Genomic DNA, 27746 nt, shown 5'->3' on the forward strand with positions numbered 1-27746 from the left:
AGATTGGATTGAAAGCATTGTGCAGGGCTGACCTGCCTCCGGGGGCGCTGGAGTTCACATGCCCAGCCAGTGTCAGGCGGTAATCAGAGCTGGGGACAGAGAAAGACATGGATACCTGGTCATAGCACGCTAGAAATGCTAAGCAGGACAGCTTGTGTGCAAGCAGCAAAGAGTGATGCTCACCTTTGTGTGCACAAGAAAGGTGATTATTTTCTCAAATAACTGGTGCATGCTTACTCTTTTGCACACAAGAGGAGGAAAAGAAAAAACACTATATGCAAAATGCACATTCCCCCTGGTGCCAGGTGCACTTTTTAACGGCAAAGGCATTACACACGCAGGGGGAAATTTGCATGTTCTAAGAATCATTTGCACAAGATGAAATTTCCAACACAAAAATCATTTGTGTGAAGTGAAACTTAGAAGAAAGGAGCGTAACTCTTCAGTTTGCACATGCAAGTCTTTTTAACCATGTGCAAGCAGGCTGCTGGTTGCCCATTCGCCCTATTTGCATGTGCAGAAACAGGCTCACCTGCAAACAAGTAACCAGGTACAAATGCAGATGTGCAAACAGTTTTCTGTGTTTGTCACATTTCCTTTCATTTGCATGTGCTGATGGAGAGCGAGATGCTCATGGAGCTTCTCTGGCATGCAGCAATCTTTGATTGTGTCACCAGGCACCCAGTTTCAAACTTACCTCCTTTGCATACACACACTCACTCACACACAAAAATTCGCCTTTTCAACCAGAAGAAAGGTGCACCTTTATCTTCTCTGCTCTTACAAGAATGACATAAGCAGAGGTGCATAGGACTCAAGTCTGTATGCGGGGCAATTTGCATGACATAAGAGTGTCACCTGTAATTTCTTTGCAAGAAAATTGGAGTGTGCAAACAGGGAGGAGAAGCGAACCCACGAGATTTGCACAAGTGGCCTTGTCACACCAGTCCTGTTGGACAGCAGCTTTACTAAGGGCTAAGGTGGTTGGGGATGGGGGAGCCAGTGTTCCCTCTAATTTTTTTCATGTGTGCCGAATGAATTTTGTCCTGGGCAGCAGTATCAATGCAGTGTGTGCACACGTGCATTCAGAATGGGGCCTTCCTGATTCAACCTGAGTGGGATCGAAAATTAACTGAGCAGACATTTAAAAACCTGTGTGTGCACGCCTTAGAGGGAACACTGAGGGGAGCATATAGCCAATCCTAGAAAACATTTAAGGCTTGTGATTATCTTTGGTTGCCTGTGGCAAGTTAGGAACTGCATCCAGTGACCAGGCACAGAAGATTTAAATAAGTCAATGCTTTTTTGCTTCTCTCAAGCCTGAGCAGAAAGAGTTGTTTGCAAGGCTGCTGCAATGGTTAGTTTCCTCCCAATCCTCTCCTCCCGCTTTCCCAGCCCCATGCAGCAGACACTGGGGTAAAGCCACAGAGAGGCCGGCCTCATCCAAATGTCTGCACACAGCTGCCTGCGGAAAATGAAGGTGTCCCCCTCGGGGATGCATAACAAGTAGGTTATGGTGTGTGGAGCAAGTTACGTACCTGGCTCACGCGGTCGGGGCGTTACGAGAATACAGGGTGGACCCTACAAGACGTATGAAATGGGTCATTAATTGGAATCAAATATTGGTGCAGCCTGTCTTTGGCGAGGACACGAGAGGAGCCCAGCCCTACCTGGAATGGGAGAGGCCCCTGTATAGTTCAAATATCCTGATCCTTTGTGCTAAGCACCAACCTGCCCCTATGAACCACTCCAACCATCTATCCCCACATTCTTCCACCCTGTTTCCTAATGTGCTTCTATCCCTACAACAAATCAGTTCCCCAAGTACACCTCATTTTCTCACTTCACACAATCTCAGTTTATTCCCACAATGATGCCCCCTTTCCAATTCTCAGCAATATTCATTCCTTCTCTAGAAAGCCGCTCTTGTCCTACCCTCAACCCCCATGCTGTGTCCCTGGGGGCACTCTCAAATCTGAAGCCAAGGGAGGGCCCCCATTGTGTTCCCTTCCTTGGACAGGCGCAATATTTGCCCTGAAAATGAAAACAGAGAATATGAAATAAAGCCACAAGCACATAGGACACTGGGCGGGGGGGTTGTGAGGCTATGAATGTGCCTGTAGTATGGAAGATGGGGAGAGGAGTGAAAATGAAAAGGGCCCTCCAAAGCAGGCAGAATTTGGAGGGACCGTGGAGTTGATTTGAGAGGGACGTGATTTAACTCCTTAATCCTCATTCCCAATGGAAACAAAGGCTGCAATCCTATGCACAGTGAACTGCATGTCCCCAAAAGGGTTATTGCATTCGCTTGCATTCATCCTTTCTTGACCTTGCCTCTCCCTTTGTGGTCCCCTCCCCACCCCCGCTGTCAAAAATACAGATTGTAAACTTCTTGGGGCAGGGGTCCTATCTTTTTTTTTGGGCGGGGGGGGGGGCTTTTGTTAGCTCTCTTAAGCCCATAAACACCAATATTAATAATAAAACAATAAATATAGACGGGCTGGCAACCAGGGGTACAGCTATAACTGAACAAGGATGTGTGTGTGGGGGGCGGGGTGGGGAATGTCCCTGGGCCCATGAGGGAGGGGGTCCCACTGGCTGGGAAACAGTACGCTCTTTGCTCACTCCTCCTGCCTCCCTGACTCAGTGGCAAGCTGCTGGCTCCTGATCAGAATGTGGGGAGCGCGTGATATTGTTTGCTTAGGAGTGAGAGAAAGGGAATGCTGAAAATGTTTTGGTTTTCACCATGTAGTTCTTCTGCAGCAAAGGCAGAAGAGAGGCAGAGGAGAGCTCCTCTTGTGGTAGCAAGCCTGACTTGTCCCCTTAGCTAAGCAGGGTCCACCCTGGTTGCATATGAATGGGAGCTAGAAGTGTGAGCACTGTAAGAGAGTCCCCTCAGGGGATGGAGCCACTCTGAGAAGAGCATCTAGGTTCCAAGTTCCCTCCCTGGCATCTCCAAGATAGAGCTGAGAGAGATTCCTGCCTGCAACCTTGGAGAAGCTGCTGCCAGTCTGTGTATTTATTATTTTATTTCATTTATTTGATTTCTATACCGCCCTTCCAGAAATGGCTCAGGGCAGTTTACACAGAGAAATAACAAATAAATAAGATTGTGTAGACAATACCGAGCTAGATAGACCAATAGTCTGACTCAGTATATGGGAGCTTCCTATGTTCCTAAGGCAGAAGATGAGAGGAGAAAGTAGGAGGCTCAGGGTTCCATCTTCACTTCTTGTGCTAGGGGCCATTTCAACCTTGCTACATCCCTGCTGGCAACATATTCGCACTGTATTGCTCGGCAGAGTTTGGACTGGAGATGCAGCCTAGGATGCTGCCCAAATTGCTCACTAGAAGATCTCGTAGGAGGGCCTGCTGTTTGCCTCCCCTTATGCTCTCCTTGTCTCTTTGTCAATCAAACCAAGCTAGAAGCTAGAGCTTGAATTCCCTAGATATCAGTTCTCCCAACATTGTGTATTGTCTACCCTTAAAGAGAAGAGCAATATTGTGTGTCAAAGTAACCTAAAATCTGTACCAAGGGGGGAAAGATTTTAATTTTGCAACTTGCTGAAACGTGCATATGTTTTGCTTATTTTGTGTAAATTATTTTGCTTCTCCTAGTCATAGGGAGGGCAAACGCCAGGGGCTAAAGTGCTGCCCATTCCCCACCCCTAGAAATTAAAGGGGTCAGCTAGATGTGATGTGGGTGATTCATTATCCGAATCCCCACCCCCTTTTTTTCAACTGCAATGCAGTTGTATGGGACTACTACTTTGGGGAAGGAGCACTGCGGTAGTGATGGGATACAACCTTCTCCTGCCTAAACATTTCTCAAATCTAAATAGCTCTCCTTCTTTCTAAAACTATCAATTTGCTGGTGTGTGTGTGTGTGTGTGTGTGTGTGTGTGTGTGTGCGTGCGCATACAAGTATTATATTTTACCAGAATACAAGACAACTCTGAACTTAGGATGAGCCTCTTAAAATAACAGAGGTTAAATACAGATTAAACCCTTATTTACCCAAAAAGAAGAGGACTGAATTCAAGGTGACCCTCTGATTTGTAACATCAAAGAACTTGATGAAAACCTAGTCTTAGATTCAGGCAAAGACAGTACCCGTCATGCCGTTGTTAAAGACACAGGAACCATAATATGTGCAGCTGTAAACTTTGCCGTGCAGGAGAACAGAGTGCGCCAGAAAGACATTTTCCTTCACAAAGGGAAGTTCTTACAGTGACATCTGAGATCTCTGGTCCACACATGCAGTAGACTGAAGTGGTGTGAATGGTAATGTGCTGAAGTGTGGAAGAACAGACTGCACCGAGGTTACAAGTGGGTGATCACATGTTTGTAATGCTTCAGCGCATCAAAAGCTCCTTGTAAATCCCATACCAACACAGCAGGCAAAGAGAAGTGATAGAATCTTTCTCCCCGCTGTGCTAACTTCCTATTTGCATGGATTTTTAAATTTTTAATATAGAGAGAAGCACTCGAAAGTAGTGCCTTCCACCTGCAGCAAGAAGGACAGAATTGTAGTGGAGCATCTGCTTTGCATGCAGAAGGTCCCAGGTTCAATTCCTGGCATCTCCAGGTAGGGCTGGGAAAGACTCCTGCCTGAAATCTTGGAGAGCTGCTGCCAGTCATTGTAGATGATACACAGTGTAGACTAGATGGACCAAAGGTCCGACTTGGTGCAAGGCAGCTTCCTATGTCCCTATGATGTGGTACAATCCACTCTGCTACCACATATTCCACTATATACGTAGGCCTAAAACAGCTGCTGCTCAGAAGTGCCAGTTTATTTCCCAGGGTTGCTTCCCCCCGTGCAAGAACTTGTGGAACCCACTGGCTCCTCCTTGCTACCATGCTATAATGATGGGACCCCTACCAAAAATGAAGTTGGCAATTCCAGTCGTTGGGGATAGGGGAATGCAAGATTGGTTGTGAGTTTTGCTAGGAGGGCAAGCACCAAGTAGGACTAAACTGCAAGGGCGAGGAATGGGGTTGAGGTTGGGGAGTGATGGGGGAGCCTACTCACCAATTCCCTGCATTCCAGGCATCCTACTCATGCTTCCAGGGGGCCGCGTTGGCATTGTAGTCATGCAGGTACCAGGAGGTGGCAGAGGAGTCTGATGCTGGCTGCGGCAGGCGGCGGGCTATGGGGCCCAGGTGTGGTGGGCAGTGGGGGGAAAGGAGGGAGAGGGGTAGGAGCAATGGATGGAGATGAAAAGGCGGGTAGGGGGTAGGAGAAACAGACAGAGGTGGTGTGAGGAGGAGGCACTGAAGATGAGCATGTGATGGAGTAGAGGAAGGCACAACTGTGATAACCAGCCTCCCACCTGCCCTTCCTTCCCAACCTGACCCAGAGATGGAACGCAGGGCTCCTGGCACCCAAACTCACCTGCGCTGTTCTGACACAATACATTTTCCTCTCAGGAGTCCTGATTCCCTTCCTCAAACTCACTACCCCTCCCTGCAAAGCGATGAGCCAGTGTGGTATAGTAGATAGAGGCTTCGACTGGGAAGACCTGGGTTCAAATCCCTGCTCAGCTATGGAGCTCACTGCATAGTCTTGACCCGATCACTCTCTGTCCAGCTTAACCTATCTTGGAAGTTTGTGGCGAGGATACAAATGGAAGTGGGAAGAAGAGAACCATGTATCCTTCCTTGGAGGAAGGGCAGAATATATAAGATAATTTACAGCTGCCTTGTGAACACTTTTGTCAATATTGTAAATAAATAAAATTACAAAGCTTTACTTTTAATAGGAAATGTCAGCAATCAACCGGGGGCCAGCTATGTGCAAATCACAGTCTGAGCTATGTTAGCCCTTTCCCTAAGGAATGCCACTGCATGGATTAGGAATCAGCCCCTGGCCTCTGGGGTGGCAGAATTCTGCCACTGACCCAGCAAAGCAGGTGTGCAGCATGGAGGGGCAGCAACACATCACCTCCATAAAGACAGAAAATCTTCCTTCACTCCCAGCAGTCTCATCCTTTCCTGCCCCAGAAATTTTCTGCAGTGCAGATGGTATTCTGCAGTCCCCTCAATGCTGGACAGGCTACCAGTGTCCTGAATTTTCCACCAGCTGGAAACAGAGCCCTCTCTCTATGAGAGAACGTCCATTATATTCTGAGCTGCAGGGAATATGATGGGAGACCAGTGCAAGGAGCAGGGTAGGCTGCACCTCTCCCCGGGAAAAACCGCTCTTATGCCAAACTGAGGCTCTGCTCTGTAATTTACTTAGCATAATGGTTAACCCAGCAGCCCTCAGCTTGACTTTCCTCCCTTTCCACATTGTGTGTGTGTGTGTGTGTATGTGTGTGTAAGGTAATAGGAAAATTTCCATCTGCATACATCTGGATTAACAATCATATGCAAATCAGCAATGGCCTATTTCCTTTTTTAATTTGCATATATTTGGATTAAGATGCATAGAGTGCTTAATTTCTAAAAAGAGAGGTGCCAGGGCACAAAAGCTGATCTAGGAGCTCCATCCAGCTGCCTTGGAAGCCCGGCTCCTTAATCCCAAATGTCTGAGGACAAGCTGTAGTGGTGGGGAAACACATGTTCAGATACTTACTTCTTTACTATTTTATTCCATATTTTGGGATGAGGCCCACAGCCAGATTCTGCAGCTGAGGTGAGACTCATGCTAAGCCTTAAAGGAGTGGTGGCCTTATCTCCACTATTTTTAAAAATGTACATGCTCTGGGACCAATTGATAAAGTTGTAAAATTGTGCCCTCGAGTCGGTGTCAACTCCTGGCGATCACAGAGCCCTGTGGTTTTCTTTGGTAGAATACAGGAGGGGTTTACCATTGCCTCCTCCTGCGCAGTGTGAGATGATGCCTTTCAGCACCTTTGCTGCCCGATATAGGTGTTCCCCATATTCTGGGAAACATACTAGTGGGGATTCGAACCAGCAACCTCTTGCTCGCTAAGCAGGTCTTTTCCCCGTTGTACCATTAGGTGGCTTGGGACCAATTGATACTCATATGTAAATGAGCAATGGCCTTTCCCAAATATACATACCATTTAACAAGTGCAAACAACTTAACCAAGGGAGCATCTGCACACCTATGGCCTAATAAGTATATGCAGATGCTTAATTAAAATCCCAGATGAATTGCTGGGTTAACCTCTAGTAGCAGACATACCAAGGAAGCTGCAGTCATCTCAGAGTCTACCTGACTTATTGTGGCAAGGGCCACCTTCCTACATAACGGACTCCACTGATGCCCTGCACGCAATGAGGGATTGGTTCCGTGCCCTCCAGAACAGAGACATGCCTCATTTTCATACCAAAGACCATTGCTTAAGCCCCTTCCTCCCAAAATTAGGCATAGTTAAAGACTCTGCTCTGTCTGTTATGTGATGTATTCTGTTATTCTGCAATAGTCTGCCCTCCACTGATTTAAAAGCAAGATGAAGTTTGTTCTTTGGTTAAAGAGATATATTCAAAACACACAATTGTCTGGCAATAGGCTATCAGAGTAAATCTCAGCATCTGTAGTATGTGAAAAGCCAGGTTGTGTGCTGCAGGGTGTCTTTAGGGTTCATGTGCAGGCATTTCTGTGCATGTATGCTAGAGACAAAATGCATCTGCCACCCCGCAGTCAGAAATGGAACTTCTAAAGACCCTGAAGTGGAAGCTAAACCCTAAAGATTAATAACTCTAGCAACTCAGGCTGCCAAAATGTTAACAAGGCAGCCCCAAAAACCCAAAATAGGGACAAAATGGAGACAGAGATTGATTAGGGACAGGTAACAAAACCCAGGGACTATCCTGGTAAATAGGGATGATTGGAGCATACAGTGCTCTTCCATATACCCCAGAATCATCTGCAACACACTGGTAGATACAGAAGAGCTCCTAGGCAGACAAGCTGATGTGGAAAATGGCTCCTTAAGGATAGGACATTTGAAAATCGTTGGCCTGCTTCATTAGATGGATCTGATGAAATAGGCTATGCTACAGGAAACCAGCAAGTCTCTGGGGTGCTCTAGTGTTCTTTTACTTCAGTTAATAAGCATCTGCACATGAGCAATGGCTCCTCTTGTTTTTTTAATCAACATACATTTGGATTAATTAGCAATTGCATACAAACAATAGCCTGGCCATCAATTTGGTTTTTGTGGCTGGCTTCCTCTTCCTCAGCATTCCAAAGCCCATTTACTCTAAAGGAGCCCCATTTGCTTCATCAGCTGTCCTCTCCAGAGTGCATGGTTAATGGATTGCTGCCTTAAGTCTATTTTTTCATGCATCGCGTTTGTCTTGAGGCTATGATGTGATAAATTACTGAGTGGTATTTCAATAACACCATCATTTTATTCATGCTTGTCCAGACATCTTTTTAATCTAGTGGTAAGATTGCTATGGCTCTTTGCCAAGGACATTTCCGCCCACACACGCGTTCCCAGGTGATTTCCCAGAATGCAGTGGGGCATCTCTGGGACCACAGAGAGGGGATTAGGAGCGGCAGCAAGGCTGGGGTGGCAATACTCCTCTCTGTGATTACTTGGAGGACCAACAGGAAAATTTAGTTAAAACATGGTGGAGAGGTCAGGTGGCTATTTCTGTCAAGCACACATCACAGGGCTGAGTGGACAGTGTGACATGTTTGCATCTGCAGCAAAAAAATCACACCCCACACTGCATTTGGGGAGACCAAAAGAAAAGGAGCTCCAGTTTAAAGCATGGCAAATACAGGTAGATGGACAGAGCTCCTGAATTTTTAACAGTGATATAAATGAGGGGATTGAAGTCACCCTGAATACACTGTAGACAGGCAATCAAACATTTCTGTAAGGTCTGTAGTGTTTAGTTGACTAATTAATTAAAACATATTGATGAACTAACAAGGTATTAAAACAAATTTAAATTGGACAATATGATACACAGTCCCCCGTCAACAGTAAGCATCTGTTGGGCTGCTGCACAACTTCAAAAGTAACCTCGACAGTGTAGGAACACATGAATATAGGAAGCTGCCATATACAGAGTCTGAGAGTCAGACCATTGGTCCATCTAGTTCAGTATTGTCTCTACGCAGACTGGCAGTGGCTTCTCCAAGGTTGCCGGCAGGAGTCTCTCTTAGCCCTATCTGGAAATCCTGGGGAGGGAACTTGGAACCTTCCTACAAGCATGCAGATGCTCTTCCCAGAGCAACCCCATCCCCCAAGGGGAAAACCTTACAGGGCTCACATGTAGCCTCCCATTCAAATGCAAACCAGGGCAGACCCTGCTTAGCAAAGGGAACAATTCACACTTGCTACCACAAGACCAGCTCTCCTCCCCAGCAGCAGGGCTGCTGCAGAATAACTTTAAACTGCTTCCGGGCAGCACTGCAGCCCTCCTTTCAACTGTTTCCAATGGAAGGCGTACAGACTGCTGCCCAGAAACAGTTTAAGGTCATTCCTCAGGAGTTCCTTTGAAGTTGCACAGCAGCCCCAGCGGGGGTCCTCTCCTTACCATGGACAGAGGACTTCATGCATCATGCCAGCCACTGTTTTCAGTACAAGTATTTACAGGTGGAAAGTGTCATCTTCGAAGAGGTTTCCGATGTGTGAGAAAGAAAAGGGAGTGCCTGTTCTGAGATTATGCTTGCTATGCCATAAGCATGCATCATTTCAGAACACTGTTTTTTCTTATACGCAAATGTTTGCAGAGCTAATAATTTTATTAATCAACTAAAGTTCCCATGATTAATCAACTGAGATATCTTTAATAAGGTGCACAGCTCTAGTTTATCTATAATATAAAGCTGCTTTGGCCTCACTGACTGAATGCCATAAAGCTCCCAGACCAAACCATAAAAGATAGAAACATGCTGTTTTCACAGGTAGGTTCCAGACCTTGCCCGGATTACAAAACAAAACCCTGGAATAACCCATTACTTTCCCAGAAAATGCAGAAAAATTACCCCATTGGACAGCATGAGGAACGAGACCTCATTGAGTTAGAAAACAGACTACAGTCACAGAGACATAAATGAAACTCCCAGACCAAACCATGAAAGAAACACATTATTTTCACAGATAAGTTTTGGACGTTGCCTAGACTACCACAAAATCACAAAACCCAAGAAAAAGTCATTAACTTTATGGAAAATGTAGGAAAACTCTCCCATTGGAAAGCATGGGGAATTATGCCTCAAAGAAAGACTAGGCTAGTGTGATAAGAGGTTAATATGCTTGCAAACTGCAAGCCCTGTTTTACTAGGATATGTATTTAAAAAAAGACATACATTTCATTAGGGGTAGCCTGTCATGCAGGAATAAGATAAACTGTCCACACTGAACTTCCTTCTTCTATGCAAGTATATGAAACAAAACAGAACTTCACTCACTAATATAGTAGCCCATGAGAACCAAAATAGCCTTAAAAGGGTTAAATAGAAGGTAGGAGCAACCATGTGTATAGTGGTGAGCACAGCTGCCTTCCAAGCAGTTGACCCATGTTATGAGAGCCAGCAGGTTAGAATGTTGGACTAAGATCGGGGAGATCCGAGTTCGAATCTCCACTCAGCCATGAAATTCTCTGGGTGACTCTGGGCCAGTCACTTCTCTCTTAGCCTAACCTACCTCATAGGGTTCTTCTTGGATAAATATAACGACCTACAGAACTCTGGGCTCTATAGAGGAAGAGTTGGATATGTGTGTAAAATAAATACATAAATAAAATGTGCTTGTTAAACATGTGCTTGCCTCATTCACCTACAGTAGAATTAGAGGGGGGGGGGTCTACTTTTTATACCAAATGGGATGCCAGGAAAAGGGAGAGAAACCTGCTTCTTCCCACATCTTGCCTCACTGCTGTTTTTAAACACTATTTTTCCAGCCCAGTTCCAAAACTGGAAGTGAGCTGGGCAGGGAGAAAGCTGCTTAAAGCAGGCAAGAATGGCAAGGTTAAGGATGTGTGTGTGTCGGCTTGGCTTTCTTCCTGTGTGTGCTCTCTTTGCTATACAAAAGTAGACTGCTTTCCCACTCCTGCTTTATAGACAAACAGGGCAAGGCAAGTGCCTGTTTAAAAAATACATGGTTGGCTATAACATCTAGTATGGCCCTAATTCTCAACTCTGACCAATTAAAATTAGCCCCTGCCAACTAGGCAAGTGATTACTATCTCAAGAGGCATTCCCTCATCACACCAACACAGGAGAAAATGCCTCTTCTAAGATGGCACCTGCCGCAACATATCCACATGGTTGTCTGATTGGTTGGTTAAGTGCCATTCAGTTGGTATTGACTCTTAGCGACCACATAGACAGATTCTCTCCAGGGCGCTTTCCAGATTACACCCTGCAACGGGGTCACGGCATTTACATTTCAGATGTGATTTGCCTGAACAGAAGCATTTTGCTGCTTTTGAGGAGCTAATCTGGAAAGATGATCTGTCAGGATGATTTGTCTTCAACTTGGCCTTTAAGGTCTCTCAGTGGTGCATTCATTGCTGTCGTAATTGAGTCCATCCAACTTGCGGCTGGTCGTCCTCTTCTTCTCTTTCCTTCAACTTTCCCCAGCATTATGGACTTCTCAAGGGAGCTGGGTCTTCGCATAATGTGTCCAAAGTATGATAGTTTGAGCCTGGTCATTTGTGCCTCAAGTGAAAATCCTGGAGTGATTTGTTTGTTTTCCTGGCTGTCCACGGTATCCTCAAAAGTCTTCTCCAGAACCCAAATTCAAAAGTATCAATACTTTTTCTATCTTGCTTCTTCAAAGTCCAACTTTCGCATTCATAGAGTGTCACGGGGAAAACCATTGTCTGAACGATTCTAACCTTTGGTACATATCCATGTACCATTTAAAAACCAAGTGTGCTTTTTTATACAAAGTGATTGGTTTACAGCCTAGGCAATATTTAGGCAAAAATATTTTTATTTTATAAGAGCCTGCTGCTAAATGCAAATTTATTCAGTTTTAAATCATTGATTAACTGATTAAAACTTGGTTAATCAACTAAGATTTATTTAATCGTGTGATAGCCCTAATGCTGCTTGATGAAGAGCTCTGTGCAATTCAAAAGTCTGCATATTGTTATGTCAGTAGATGTCAACTCAGTAAAACCAAATCACACCTATACCTAAACCTGTTTTATATCTCAAAGTCTGTGGGCCAGAAATGCAATTGTCAAGACTGGGTCTAATGACAAGCGGCAAGCCTATAAACCGTTCCTCCCTTGAGCGTCCTGTAGTTGTGCCTTGCCTGCTTCTTGCTGATTCTCCCTGCTGCGTAACACCTCGAACATCTGTCGAGCTCTCTCCATCAGTGGAAGTAAATACCTCGTCAGCTTTCATTTGCTGTAGCCTCCTGTTCCCCTGCTGTGACAGGCGCAACCTTGTCCCTGTTTGAGAGGCTGCCTGCTGCTAAGATCAGTTTCTGACAGATGCTAGACCAGCAGTTATAAAACACACAGGCATGCTGCTGCTGATCCCTGTCCAGAGAGATCATGTTCTCCCATACTTTTCTGCAGTGAGATGGGCAAAACTGAGATTGACTCTCACCTAATTCAGAATGTCGAACTACAGATTTCAAGGTGGGCACCAGAGCTCTTTCCAGATTACCCGCTAGAACTGTTGTAAAATGCTTCAGCTTGGCAGGATCAAATTGAAAACAACCCCCAGAATCTATAATGGAAAATACAGCTACTTTTTTTTGCAACGGATATTCAATGTTATAGCATTAAATCACAATGATAACATCCGAAACAAGGCATCCGAAATGTGAACGGCTCCCTGCTGACAGCATAGGGACTGCGGTGTCACAACACAGGAAGTACGGAAGCACACTTAGCAGATACATTGTAGGGGTTAATCTGGAAAGCACCCAGGAGATGCTAAGTCCCAAGAAACTGCTGGTGGATTTTCCAAGTGGAACTAAAATTGGAGTTATCAGTGGCAGCAGCACAGTGATCAAAGTGCAAATTCTAAAAGTGGAAGGACTTTTCTGTCCTACTATATTGTCCTATACTATACTGTCCTAACCAGGCTTTTGTCTGGGAAGTCAGGGTAGTGAAAATGAGGTTAAAAGAGAGTTTTCCCTACTCTTCCATAGAATATTTGGGTGGCATTCCTAAACCATATTAATGACTGTGAGAACCCATAAGATTTTAAACTACAACAATACACTGCTTGTGGGAAAGCATGGAAAGAATCTGGCACAAAATTTGGCTTCCTTTCAGCTTTTTTTGTGGGGGGGGTGGTGGTAGTGGTAAAATTGCAAGTGACTGATCCTCAGTGCAGAGGGGGAAATGGTGTAGGAAGTTGAACTTTCAAGGCTTGAAAACCTACAGCATTTCCAGACAGTAGGCTTTCTGGACAGCAGGTTTACTGCGAGGCTTTACTGTGAGTTCAAATTTGCCTTAAAAAACTGATGCAAAAAATGGATTTTTTAAACTCTGGCCCGGACATAAATCAAGTTCTATTCCAATGTGCAATGAAAAACCGAATTGTGTGTGGTTCGGGGTAAATCTGGGACTTTGGGGTAAATCTGGCCGATATGTGAATGCACACCCTACATTCTGGAGGAGATGCAAACTAAAAGCCCTGTCTGGAAATGTACCTGGTGCAGAGACCATTTTCACTGCTTTAGGGGAGAGCTTTTATATTCTACAGAGCTCCTCCCTCCACCACCTTTGCTTCCTTGTCCAGTTCTAGCCAAAATACTGTGAATGTTCAAAATCACAAATAATGTTATCAAAAGTACAGAAAATGTATTTTCTTGGCACAAAAGTTAAAATTATGGGCTACAGTCCAAAGAGGCATGGATGGATGCATATTCTACATGAGCACCAACTTTTGAGGGGAGAGCGTTTCCTGTTCAGAAGCTGTCCTTTCCCCCTAAATCCTCCCAATGTCTTGTTATATACCCCTGGGATATGTGTGCTTATGTGGGGGGAATACTGTGTGTGCATTTGTGTCAGTCTCCCAATAAGCAGCTTCCATACCAGATTCTCAGACTGTTTTTTGAACTCAGGGTAATTTAAACTGGAGTTTGGTGGGGTTGGTGTGATGTGTGTGCCTGTGTATATTTTGGAACAGAACACTGCAAAAAAAAAAAAGTGGATATGTGGAACCTGCACCCTTTTGAATAATAGGTTTTTGTCCCCTCTCCCCAGAATAGCCCATCTGTGGTTATTTAGCTAGCCAAAAGGCTAGCTATTTATTCAGTTAGGTTTACAGTGGCTAATCATCCTGCCCTAGGCTCACTTTTTCCTTACCACATCCCTGGGAAGTAGCTTACTTTTATTCCCATTTAACAGATAGCACATTGTGGCAGAATGACCCAACGAAAACCATTAAATGAGTCCCTGCTTAAGCATGGATTTGAAAACCAGGTCATCTGGGACCAAGTTCAGCTTTTTCTATCTACTGGACTACAACAGCAGGGCAGGTGGAGGGAGAGAGAGAAAGAGAGTAACTTTCTAACATTTTATTACCACTCTATGCCATCACAAATACCTCCCACCCCACCCCACCCCACCTCAACATCTACCCTTTGCTGCGGCTTTCTTCAAAGTGGCAGCATTAGGAATGTGAAGAGCAACTATGACAGAGAATGATACAAACAAGTGAGGTGTGAGAGACCATGGTGAGTGGGGAAGACTGACAGAAAGCAAGAACTGACCTGGAAAGCATACCTATACTGAAGTGGACAAGGAAATGGAGTTGAGTGCGTGAGCAGGGAAAGTAAGATGGTGGAGCCGGTAATCCACCAGTGGAGGCTGATGGCTAATGGTGGAGGCTGTACAAAAAATGGGAACTAGGAATGTTGGGGTGGAGGATCTGTCTCCCCCCTCCTCAGTTTGTACCAAAATCCCTTAGAATTGGTTGTGTTATCAGGTTGCCCGCTGGAAAAAGGCACAACGGGGTACTGGTCCATGACCAATGCATTCTGTTTCTACAGAACAATAGGGGCAAGAGAGGGCAAGTGGAGGCCCAGTGGTTGCTAGGATACCATATGTCCCATTTTAATCTGGCCTGGTCTTTCCCCCCTACCTTTTCCCCACAGCTTGATCTCAGTTTTAGGCTTATATTAAATAAACTAATATTATTTAGTTTTATAAACAATATTAGTTTATATCTTACTATTAAGTATTTACATTAACTATTAAGCTAATATATAAAACTATATTAAATAACCTGCACATTAGCTGTTGCCTCTTCTTTTCTTAAAGAAAAGTGGCAATTCTAGATTCTGCTGTGACAAGGATTATGGTGGTGGTGGGGTTGGGGAAGATGCCACATTTGAGGTTTATGTTCGAAAGTTGTCGTACATGCCTTTGCAGAAAGAGGCAGGGCAAAAATGATTTATGTGTGTTGTGTGTACCTTTTCGGATGTTCCCATCAGGTGACTGCCCAAAATCACCTGTGGAGAGGAGGAAGCAGGCTCGGTCACGGTTGTAGCGCTCCCGGCCTCCAGGTGTAACAGGTGACTTCTCTTCAGGTGACAGGGCCTGGTCAATGGTGGGGCAGTCCTCATTGGCCAAGGCTGCATTCGCTGCATCACCATTTTGCTTGGAATCTGTGAAGAGATTGAGGGAAAAGGGGAAGAGAGAAAGAGAAAAGTGAAGCAGTCATAAGAAAAAATCTTCAAATGTCCAGTCCTTCTGTGCCATCCAGGAGTCCAATATACCAGATTTCCAGATCTAAAACAACTTGCGACTTATTCCCATCCAGACTTGATACAAATTTTTTGAAGACTATGGATCCCGAAGCAAATTCTACTAACTCAGATTTGCTTGTGAACTTTCAAATTGAAATTCAGTCCTAAATTGAATATTTCACCCTATTTTTATAGCAATTGATACAAGAATTTGGTTTGTAGGTTTTTTGTTTCCACACAAAGACAGGATGCAAACTATTGATTTTGGCAAGTTAATACTTAGCATTAATATATCAATTTCTAAGTTCACATCCCCCCCCCCGCCCCACATTGGTGAAATGTAAACTTTGCTGGAAATTTTGTTTGTATTCTCATACCAGAAAAATTGAACTTCTGATTTTAATCCATACCCTGGTTTTGTCACAGAAAAGCCAGGCTCCCATTTTTCTCTCTAATTTTTTTTCATCTCTGTGCTGAATGAGTTTTGTTCTGGGCAGCAGGATCAAGGCAGTGTGTGCGCATGTGCATTCAGAGTGGGCCCTTCCCGATTCAGCCTGAGCGGGATCTAAAATTAACTGAGCGGACATAAAAAAAACTTGTGAGAGTGCACACGTGCACACGCCTTAAAGAGAACACTGGCTCCCAGATACCCTTCCTATTATGTAGAGGCCATACTGCAGCTAATGCAAATTAAATACCCGTTTAATCACCCTTTTGTACTCACAATGAGGATGGTTGAAGAGCTCTAAAATGGAGAAATTTGTCATGTCTCTCCGTATATGGTTGTGAGTGGAGGGTGCAGGGGTGTAGCTAGAGAAGAGGGGCCCGGGGTTCGCCCCCTCCCTTGTGGCCCCTCGGAGTGAGGGAAATAATGAAGAAAATAGTAGGGATGTGCACGAACCGGTCCGGAGGCCATGTTGGAGGCCTCCGAACCGGTTCGGAGCCGGACTGGTCCAGCGGTCTGGCACCGAGGGAACGGGGGGGGCACTCAGGAGCTCCCCCCTGGGGGGGTTTGAACCTATCCGCTCAATTATAGCTACGCCCCTGAGAGGGCTAGTGATTTCTACAAAGGAAACTTGGGAATGGTAGTTCTGTGACAGGCCTAAGGCCTGGTCTACACATGCAAGAGGATGATGTGGTAGTGCTCTGAGGTGGTAGAATGAATGACACCATTTCAGACTGCAGGCAACGAATTACATTTTTTATGGTCCTATACGTTTGTTTTTTTAAAAACTTCCTGTAAGTCGAAATTAACACTGCAGAGGAAATGGGCTAGAACGTTTATATGTTGTTTTTCTGTTTGCAGAGACTGAAGAACAAAACATGGAAGAACATTTTAAAAATGGCATCTCCTATTTTCAGCCTGAAGTGGGACAGTCTACTTTCTAACATTCTATTACAACCTCCAACAAAAAATTCTGAGTTCTGTGGGGCAGGAGCAGTCATTACAATTAGACCAGAATAGCCCAACTGGTGTGCCAAAGCACACTAGTGTGCCTTGGAACAGTGGCTAGTGTGCTGTGCTGACTCACACTGAGTCAGCTCCAAAACTGGGAAGTTTAAATTTGCCTCATAATGCACTGGGAAGGACATTTTCCTCCAGGTGCATAAGGCAGTGCATCGTCTCCAAAAGCGGTAAGTTTAAACTCCCCAATTTTGGAGCTGACTTGCCCCATCATATAGAAGAAGAATGTGTCCCTCCTGGTGCACATGCAAGTGAGCTAGGTCTAAAAGCAGAGAACTTAAACTCCCAATTTTAGAGCTAACTCATTCCCTTATGCACCAGGAGATACACGAGGGATGTGACCAGGAGGGATGCAAGGCCAGAGGGATGTGAAAATAAATACATAGATTTATTTATTTAACAAATTTATATAATCTCCTAAAACTTATGTCTCTGGGCAGTTTACAATCTAATTAAAAGCCTGAGTGAACAATTGTGTCTTAACTACATTTTTAAAAAAATGTCAAAGATAGGGAGGCTTTTATTTCAACAGAGAGCGCATTCCAAAGCCTCGGGGCACAAACGGAGAAGGCCCATCCCTGAGTAGCTACCAGATGAACCAGTGGCAACTGTAGACAAACCTCCCCAGATTATCGTAAAGGGTGGTAGGGGAAGTGGCGAAGAAATTCTCTTAAATACCCAGGGCCTTCCTGCTGCACCATTAAGTGGCTTAGGTGGCTAAGCCACCTAATGGAGCAGCAGGAAATGACTTGCCTAGCAAGCATGAGGTTGCCGGTTCAAATCCCAGCTGGTACCTATATTGGGTAGCAGGTAGACGATCGGGTAGAAGGTAGGAGAGCTGGTCTTGTGGTAGCAAGCATGACTTATCCCCTTAGCTTCAAGGGACTGCCCTGGTTGCATATGAATGGGAGACTTGATGTGTGAGCACTATAAGATATTCCCCTTCGGGGATGGAGCTGCTCTGGGAAGAGCATCTAGGTTCCAAGTTCCCTCCCTGGCATCTCCAAGATAGGGCTGAGAGAGATTCCTGCCTGCAACCTTGGAGAAGCCGCTGCCGGTCTGTGAAGACAATATTGAGCTAGATGGACCAATGGTCTGACTCAGTATATGGCAGCTTCCTATGTGCCTATGTTCCAATATAGGAGGAAGATAATCTCATACTGCGTGGGAGGAGGCAATGGTAAACCTGTCCTGTATTCTACAAAAGACAACCACAGAGCTCTGTGGTCACCAGGAGTCGACACCGACTCAACGGCAGGACAGACAAGCTGTTTAGGGCTTTATATGTTATAACCAGCACCTTTTATTTTGCCCAGAAACTTATCAGCAGGCAGTGTAGCTCTTTCAACACAGGAGTAATATGGTCTCACTGAGATGACCCAGAGACCAACCTGGCTGTTGCATTCTGTACCAACTGCAGTTTCCAGACTATGTATAAAGTCAGCCCTACATAGAGTGCATTGCAGTAGTCAAGTTTGGAGGTTACCAGCTTATGAACCATTATTCTGAGGTTATTTATCTCAAAAAACGGATGCAGCTGGTGTATCCGCTGAAGCTGATAAAAAGCACCTCTGGCCACTGCCTCAATCCAAGGAGAGGTTAGGATCCAGAAGCACCCCCAGACTGCGTACCTGTTCCTTCTGGAGAAGTGTAACCTCATCCAGATCCGGCAGATCAAAATTATTTCCCGAGTTCCGACCCCACATAATAAGTACCTCCGTCTTATTTGGATTCAGTTACAGTTCGTTATCCTGCATCCAACCCATCACCACCACCACCAGACAGGCATTTAGGGAGGTCATGACTTCTTCCGATGGTGTTAACATGGAGAAGTAGATGTGGGTGTCATCAGCATACTGATAACACCCTGCACCAAATCTCCTGATGATCTCCCCAGAGGTTTCATGTAGATGTTCAACAACATTGGAGACAATATGGAGCCCTGAGGGAGACCATATGAAAGTTCAGATTTTGAACAGCATTAGTCTCCAAGGAACACTATCTGGAATTTGCCCAAGAGGTAGGAGTGGAATCACTGCAGAGCACTGCCTCCCACCCCCAACTCTCTCAAACGATCCAGAAGGATAGTATGATCAATAGTCTCAAAAGCCGCTGCGAGATCCAAAAGGACCAACAGAGTCCCACTCCCTATGTCAATTCCCAGTTGGAGATCATCCATCAGGCCAAGCAAGGCAGTTTCCACTCCATAGCCTGCCCAAATGCCAGTCTGAAATGGGTCCGGATAATCAATTTCCTCCGAGACTGCCTGGAACTGGGAGGACACCACCTTCTCAATTACCTTGCCCAGGTTGAAGACACCTCCAGAATTGCTTAACTCTGAGGGATCCAATGCAGGCTTCTTCAAAAGAGGTCTAATAATTGCCTCCTTGAGACAAGGAAGCATCCTGCCCTCCCTCGGAGAAGCATTTATAATCTCTACCAGGCCTTCTATGACAACCCCGTTGGCTGATATTATAAGCCAAGTTGGACAAGGGTCAAGAGAACAGGTGGTAGGCCACACCATTCCAATCAGTCTGTCCACATCCTCAGGAGTCACATACTGAAACAGATTCAGCCTAACCACCAAACGGGAGTTGCTGGACAACTCCGCATGGAGCCATAGTGGTTAGAGTGCTGGACTAGGACCAGGGAAACCTGAGTTCAAATCCCCATTCAGTCATGATCTCTGGGCTCCTTGGAGGAAGAGTGGGATATAAAATGTAAAAATAAATGAATAAATAAATAATGTTCAGCAGCTGTGCTGCCACCACATGCACAAAAGATATTGTCTGTGTTGGGGGGGATAGTGTACTCCTTAAAAAAAAAAAGTAAGTGTATGAAAAAGGTTGGGGAACATTTAATTAGACTGCCTACAAACCTATTAAAAACTAATACATGCCCTGAGAAAGCAGGCACAAAATGTAAAACTGAAGGGGTATTTGGGTGGGGTTTTTTGAAGAAGTATTTGGGAGGGTATGTTTTTAAAGTTTATATATATAGTCTTTTAAAACAAGGGATTAAAAAGATAGTAAGGAACTTTGTTATTCTTATTACCTTTAATGACTTTTAAGGTAGGCTATCAAACATAGATCAGATCCTAGTTTTGATCAAGTAACCCCAAGGAGGAAGGAGTAAACAACTGATATTTTTCACCTAATGATGCCTATCACTTGAATGGGTGAAGTAATAATAGACTAGCTATCAGAGATCATTATATCTTATCTCATGAGGCAATTATTCTAGAGAGGAGGAGAGCGCAGCCTTCAAATAATGCTTAAAAATAAAAAAAATAAAGGTGTTCATGAGATGCAGGGGCAAGGAGGTAGCTTTATTGGCTACAAAATAAAAGGCTAGGCAAAGCACTCTCATGCTGGAGTGGTACAGCAAGGGAGCATTCAACCTCTAATTTTGAAAAACAAAATTGAAAACAACATTTCCAAAGGTCACAGAACGATGCCAACATGGGGGAGGAGATGAGTCTTTCAGCACTAGTGACGCTAGGCACTTATCCATTAGGTGCCCATGTGATACTTGCGCAATCCTATTCCACACACTTGAAATAGCAATGGACACACTAGCTAAGGAAGAACTGCATTGTTACAATGAGAAAATGTTAGTGTTTGAATGCTGCCAAAAGAAACCTGCAACCAAAATTCTTCATTGAACAAAGGGGTCAGGAATGATCCCGTGCAGCAAGTAATTAACAATGGCACACATACCGCACATTCACACACACCAGCACAAATATCTAGTCTTCTGGCAAGGTCCTAAGTATAACCCCATTGCTCCTTATCTTGTTCTTTCGGAGAGAGGGTGAACAAATGCTCTCTTGTTACTTCTGAGATTCTATAAATAGTTGGAAATTATTGCATAGACCCCTCTCCCCCAATCTTTCCCTTGTTTTGTGTATTTCATGCTTACTACCCTCAGGGACTCTTTCTACAAAGATTTGTTGGCTGAGTAAACCCTGCCCATCTCTTGCGGAATCCCTGCATGTCACAGAGGATTCCTAGGAACAGTTTGAAAACACCGCTCCAGGCTAAACATGCTCAGTTCCTTCAGCTTTTCGGTGCATGATTTGTCTTTTCCACCCATTATCATGTTTGTAGCTCTTCTTCGACTCTGTTGCCAACATCCTTCTTGAACTGTTTAGCCCACACTTAAGCAAAATACTCTGAATGAAGTTTAACTAGGCCCAAATAAAGGCCAACATTCTGACTAATACTGTGCTCGTGCAAGAATGTTGCACTACCACAAGGCTGTTACACTAGCATTAAATCTGGAGGCTGTATTCCAGACAGGGTTTTGATGTGCTAGCGCAATCATGTTTGCACTTGTGGAACAAAGTGTGCAACTTGTGGCACACCTCGTATGTTCTGTAGGAAATTTTTGCACAAAAGCAAAATCTTGAAAATCGCCATCATTTAGTGTAGGTATGCAGTCTTCTTGATCCCAGAGCATGGTCAGAGGGCACACAATACAGCCATCTTGCTGAAGCTAAGCAAGTCTTGGAATGGTCAATGCATGGATGGGGGACATATGTATGCCACCTTTGGAGATAGGGCCCGTAGCTCAGTGGTAGAGTATCTGCTTGCATGCAGAAGGACCCAAGTTCATTCCCTGGCAGCATCTCCACGTACGGCTGGAAAAGACTCCTGCCTGCAACCTTGGAGAAGCTGCCTGCTGCCAGTCAGTGTACAATACTGAGCTAGATGGACCAGTGATCTGCCTCAGTATAAGGCAGTTTCCTATATCACTATGTTCACTAAGGTAACATTGCTGTGGAAGCACAGCTTTAGTCAAGATGCTGGTAAAAATAATTAGCATGATGTTCTCTTCCTGACATCCATACAACCAAACTCACTTTGGCCATGTCTGGCGAAGTGGCACTGGACAAAGTCTGATGGCCCTCAATTGATTGGGGAGCTTCTTGAAAACAATTTCCCCTCGAACACAATGCAACAAAATAATCTCAGTGTTGTCAGGGTGATAAAGCCACAATGGTAGGCATGGCAGGAAGGCTGAGCTTGTTCTCTCTGATAGCTGTAAGAACCCAGACAGGAGTTTTTGAGTTTCCTGTGAATGATCTTGGAAGAAGACAGAACCTCAGCACTGTCCAGACATAGAGTGTGCAGGCTAAAGGATTCTGGGCCTTTTAATTAGGGTTTAATTTCCTATTGGAAATTCCATTCATGAGAAACAATTGTGCATTTATAACTTTCCCTCAAGGCCTCACCTCCATTGTAGGGAAATCTTATTTTCCTTGCACTTTAACTATTAAGTGGTGTTACATTGCTGTTGAGATTGCTGTGTATAATGTGCCTGTATGTGGGTCTCGCAGGCACTGATTCGGTAGTGTCTGTGACATAATTGAGAGCAAATGAGAAATTCCCACCACCACGACTGCACAATTTTTGGTATTGCTTTTCAAGGCTATTTTTTCCTTTCTATGGGAACAGAACATAAGAACAGCCCTGCTGGATCAGGCACAGGGCCCATCTTGTGCAGCATCCTGTTTCGCACAGTGGCCCACCAAATGCCCTGGGAAGCCCACAGGCAAGAGCTGAGGGCATGCCCTCTCTCCTGCTGTTACTCCCCCACAACTGGTATTTAGAGGCATTCTGCCTCTGAGGCTAGAGGTGGCCTATAGCCCTTAGACTAGTAGCCAGTGATAGACCTATCTTCCATTAATTTATCTAAAACCCCTCTTAAAGCCATCCAGGTTGGTGACTGTCACCACATCTTTTGGCAAAGAATTCCAGAGGTCAATTATACATTGTGTGAAAAAGTACTTCCTTTTGTCAGTCCTAAACTTCTTGGCAATCAGTTTCATGGGATGACCCCTGGTTCTAGTGTTATGTGAGAGGGAGAAAATTTTTTCTCTATCAACTTTTTTCACACCATGCATGATTTTATAGACCTCTATCATGTCTCCCCTCAGTTGTCTTTTTTCTAAACTAAAAAGCCCCAGGTGTAGCCTTGCCTCATAAGGAAGGTGCTCTAGGCCCCTGATCATCTTGGTTGCCCTCTTTTGCACCTGTTCCAGTTCTACAATGTCCTTCTTAAGGTGTGGTGACCAAAACTGCAAGTAGTACTCCAAATGTGGTTGCACCATTACTTTGTATAAGGGCATTATAATATTAGCAGTTTTATTTTCAATTCCCTTCCTAATGATCCCTAGCATTGAATTGCCCTTTTTCATAGCTACCATACACTGAGCTGATACTTTCAACTAGCTTTCCAGCAGTACCCCAAGATCCCTCTCCTGGTCAGTCACCAACAGCTCAGATCCCATCAGCATATATGTGAAGGTGGGGTTCTTTGCCTCAATGTGTATCATTTTACACTTGCCAACACTGAACCACGTTTGCCATTTTGTCGCTCACTCACCCAGTTTGGAGAGATCATTTTTGAGTTTGTAGTGGATTAAAGCCTTTGTCTCAGAGCAAGCCCACGTGAAGGAGAGAAATGCTGACTCATCCCTGCAGGGCTTTCTGGCAAAGGTGATTCCTAAAACTTTCTGGCAAAGGCTATTCCTAAAACTTTCCTGTATCTCTGGTAGTTTCAAAAATGGCTGCCGCCGCCACCCCTCTTTATACCAGAGTTTGACCCTCCCTGGGCTTGGGGTAGAAATCCCAGGGAAACTCTCTTTCTTTTGCTATGGAAAAAATACTCAAAGAATCCTTCACGTGCAAGCTTGCACATGGTGAGAAAACTGGTAGATTGCTGACTGTCTGAGGTGTGTATGCACCAGAATGAGACCCCCTTCCAGCCCCCACCTTTCCTGAGTCAGAGAGGCTTATAAAATGAAAAGAACAAAAGTGGGGGGAGGGGGCTGTATTCAAATGCGCCAGACTGCTTTGGTTTGAGGCTCTCTCAGCTTTTAGTTGCAGGTAAAAATACTCAAACAATACTTCAAAAAGCACCTCAGTTGCAAGGAACAGGGATGTAGGAAAATACAAAAGCACCTTTAAAAGCTTACAGAATCTTTTGCAACACCCTGGATGGATGGGCGCAGGCTAGCATTGTTTAGCTTAGTTACATTACAGGTAAACAATCCTAGAACAGTTTCAGGGATATACAAAGCACAACATGAAATGTGACTAAACAAAAGTCTAATGTGAAATCTAACTAAACAAACTTTCCCTAGACTAAACTTCCAGAAGCCAAAGTCCTGGCTTCCTTTGTGTTGAACTCACCAAATCCTGGATGAAAATTCGAGCTTCCTGCTCTCCTGTCTTTGAAGGAGCTGCAGGGGTCCTTCCATGAGAGAAATGTCCAGCAGGGGCGTAACTACCATTAGGCAAGGGGAGGCAGTCGTCTTGGGGCCCCACTGCCTCGAGGTGCCCCCCAGAGACACATCACATGACTCCCCACCCACCCATGTTGCACCCCCTATGAATTATGTTTAGTCTCTTGGAGATCGACAGGAGCAGAGAGTAAAAAAACTAGATTCAATGTGAACTAGATATTCACCGTATTCATAATGGGGATGTGAGTGTGAGTGCACTATATATTGTGAAGTATGTTTGTGTGTGTATATCAGCGAGGGGCCCATTTTAAAATCTTGTCTCTGGGCCCCCTCCAACCTTGCTATGCCCCTGATGTCCAGGCTAGCTTTTGACCATGAGGGAGCGAAACCCCATTGCTCCTCATTAAGCCTTTCTGCCCGTGCTTCTCTCACCTCCAGCCTAGCTTCTTTTAACAAAGGAATCTTTTCTTCCTCCTCATGGCTCTCTAGGTCCCACCCACCTGGTGTGCTGACTGGCTGAGCCCTGGAGTTCACCAGCCTGCCAGTCAGGACAGGGTTCACTTCCAGTTTACTCTTTAGTGGGAGGTTTGGCTGGTCACTACAGAGCTCCTCGCAATCTCTTTTGGATTTCGCTACCCTAAATAGTTTGGTGTCATCTGCAAATTTGGCCACGTTGCTGGTTACCCCAACTTCTAGATAATTTATGAACAAGTTAAAGAGCACTAGTCCAAGTACATATACCTGGGAGACCCCCCTTTTACTTCACTCCCTTGTGAAAACTGTCCATATATTCCTACCCTCTGTTTCCTGTTCTTCAGCCAATTACCAATCCATACATGAACCTGTCCCCTTATCCCACGACTGCTTAAATTTTCTCAAGAGTCTTTGATGAGGAACTTTGTCAAAAGCTTTTTGGAAGTCCAGGTAAACGTCTTTGCTGTCATTTAAAAAAATGACTGCAGTGATGAGCAAAAATAGCGGTTACGTGCATGCGCACATACACACACACACTTTCCGATACTGGAGCACACATCTTTACATACATCTCTTCTATGTTCAAGAATAAAATGGGTTATTACATCACAGAAAAACTATCCCTAGAGTTGCCAACTCTTTTATTAGCCCCACTCCTATGCCTTTAACAGCAATCTCACACATATAAGTGGACTGGACTAGGACATGTTGGTGCCCAAGGCAGAAAACTCAAGGGACAACACCACACACACACACACACACACACACACACACACACACACACACACCCTTAATGGTGCCCCAAACCCACCACCTGAGGCTGTCATCTTGCCTCAATTCATGGTAGGGCCATCTCTAGTGCAAACAGTGTGAAGCATTTCCTTCCACCGAAATTAAAAGGAAAAATGCTGCTGTGAATTGCTGTGGAAAGGAAAACGGCTATCACGTGGGCAATGTACTGAAGTCAGGGTGTAAGAAAGTTGTCACCATAGGAACAAAGAGGCACTTACCAGATAATAGGGACCAAGTGAGGTTCTTACCAAGGTTAAAGGGTCTGAGGTAAACCTGTACACTGGGGGTGGGGTGGGGAGCAGTTACAGAGCGGCTGATGTCTCTCTAGGAGCACTTGGAGATGTTCTAACAATCGCAGCCCTCTGGGTCTCCCCCTTCGCTCCCCCCCCGCCTCCCACCGCCATGTTCAATGTGCAGCCAAGACCCTGTCCAATTAACGGAATCCTTGCTCCTCCACTGCACTTGCTGCAAATGGCCTTTCTGGCCCAGGGCAACTGGAGCGGTTGGAGAGTGTGGCAGGAACTGGCTGCGAGCCCTGGGGGCTCTCCAGTGCTCAGCCTTCCCCCGCCTCTGCCTTGCTGCCTGTCTTGGAGGATTTGCTGGGTGAGTGGACACCAAAGAACAGGAGGAGAGCTGATGTGCATGTGTGTGCGTGTGCGCGCGTGCAACGAGGTGGGGACGACAACAGAGGTGGAAGTGGTCAGCGGCCTTTGCCAGGAGATTTCTTCAGACCTCAACCAAGTTCTGGCTCTCCTGGGACCCCTTTCCCCAGCCTCAGGACAAGCATCATGACTGTCGCCCTGTGCTCCATCTTGCCGATTTCCCAAGGAACCCACACATATATTAACCTCTCCAGCAATTCTACTCTCAAAGGGAACAAAACCGCCCTTTCTTTTCCTCTTAATAGCCCTTTCCCCGAAAGAGCACAACAGTGTTCTCTCTAATTTTTTTTTCATCTGTGTGCGGAATGAGTTTTGATCTGGGCGGCAGTATCAAGCCAGTCTGTACGCGCATGCGTTCAGAGTGGGACCTTCCTGATTAAACCTGAGCAGGATCTAAAATTAACTGAGCAGACATCAAAAAAATGTGTGAGCGCATGCACTTGCTCGTGCCTTAGAGGGAACACTGGAGCCCGCCCGGGAAGTCAGCTTCCTAGGTTCCTCATTTCCCCCCCAAAACCCAATTCCTCTCTGAAGGAACCCAGAAAGTCTGGATCACAGACCGACCTCACCCCACCCCACCCCCATTCCTAGGGAACCCAGGCGTCCTGGCTTTCAGCCTTTGCTGGGGATGTGCATGACTGCCTCTCTTGTGGGCTTCCCTGCCAGCAACCCCGTTGTCCCTGCCAGCTCACACAGGGACCCATCTGCTGTTCAAGCCCCAGGGCATCTTGGGTATTTAGGATGCTCTTTCTTCACACAGAAGTGAATGCGTGAATCACCCCTCTGTGAGAGCAAGTGATGCTAGGCAATCTTCATACACACCCTGCTCCACTCGAGGAGGAGAAGAATCAGGAGGGCAACATATGTTTTGGCAAACACCCTCCAGTCCTGATTCAGTCCTTTCCCCCACAAACCGCCAGTGGATCGATTCTAAATGTAAATCAAAATAAAATGTCCCAGTGCTTCTAAATCACCTAACTCCCCGCATGACTACCAACCCTGCCTCCTCCTCCTCAGAAGAGAAAAATCTTAATCAAAAGTGGCTCAAATTGCCAAAACAAGCCCTTCAATGTTAGCATATGAGTCATTTTGGAAGGACAAACTTAATCCACAGCCAAGATGGGCTACCCTAGATATCTTTGCCCTAAATAGCAGCAAAATCATGTCTTCCCCTGCAGTGCAGTGGGCATGCAGCACCACATCTGAGAATCAGCAGCTCCAACTGTCCCTATTTACAAGGGACAATCCTGATTTTATGGGACTCGACCCTGGTAAATCACTGCCCCCATTTCTACCTTTTGGAAATGCCTTGTAAAACTTTTTTTTTTTAAGTGTGAGTTGCAAGAGCTGACATTCTTTAGGATTCAACTTCCTCCCCAGAGTCTGTAAAACCGGGGATCCTAACTTAGGAAACTGCCTTATACTGAGTCAGACCATTGGTCCATCTAGCTCAGTATTGTCTACACTGACTGGCAGCAGCTCTCCGAGGTTTTAGGCAG

The 27746-nt window shown here is 45.2% G+C and overlaps 1 protein-coding gene across 13 annotated transcripts in view; it reads right to left on the reverse strand.

Moving 5' to 3' along the window:
* LOC128329628 (potassium voltage-gated channel subfamily C member 1-like) overlaps window positions 1-27746 on the reverse strand; it is a 91669-nt gene that overhangs the window by 23617 nt on the left and 40306 nt on the right. For 2 of the 13 annotated variants that reach the window (XR_008309722.1, XR_008309721.1), the window contains exons 4-7: window positions 15327-15521; window positions 5036-5153; window positions 1539-1581; window positions 33-89 (exon numbers count right to left, since the gene is read on the reverse strand). Coding sequence is in view for 6 of the 13 variants with exons in the window: in XM_053261143.1 (XP_053117118.1) it covers window positions 5059-5153; window positions 15327-15521 (290 nt within the window). In the remaining 7 variants the exon portion in view is untranslated. The remainder of the gene's footprint in view (window positions 1-32; window positions 90-1538; window positions 1582-5035; window positions 5154-15326; window positions 15522-27746) is intronic. The other 11 variants (XR_008309724.1, XR_008309725.1, XR_008309726.1 and 8 more) reach the window with 8 other exon arrangements.

The sequence above is a fragment of the Hemicordylus capensis genome, chromosome 6, assembly GCF_027244095.1.
Source record: "Hemicordylus capensis ecotype Gifberg chromosome 6, rHemCap1.1.pri, whole genome shotgun sequence".
Classification (NCBI taxonomy): Eukaryota; Metazoa; Chordata; class Lepidosauria; order Squamata; family Cordylidae; genus Hemicordylus; species Hemicordylus capensis.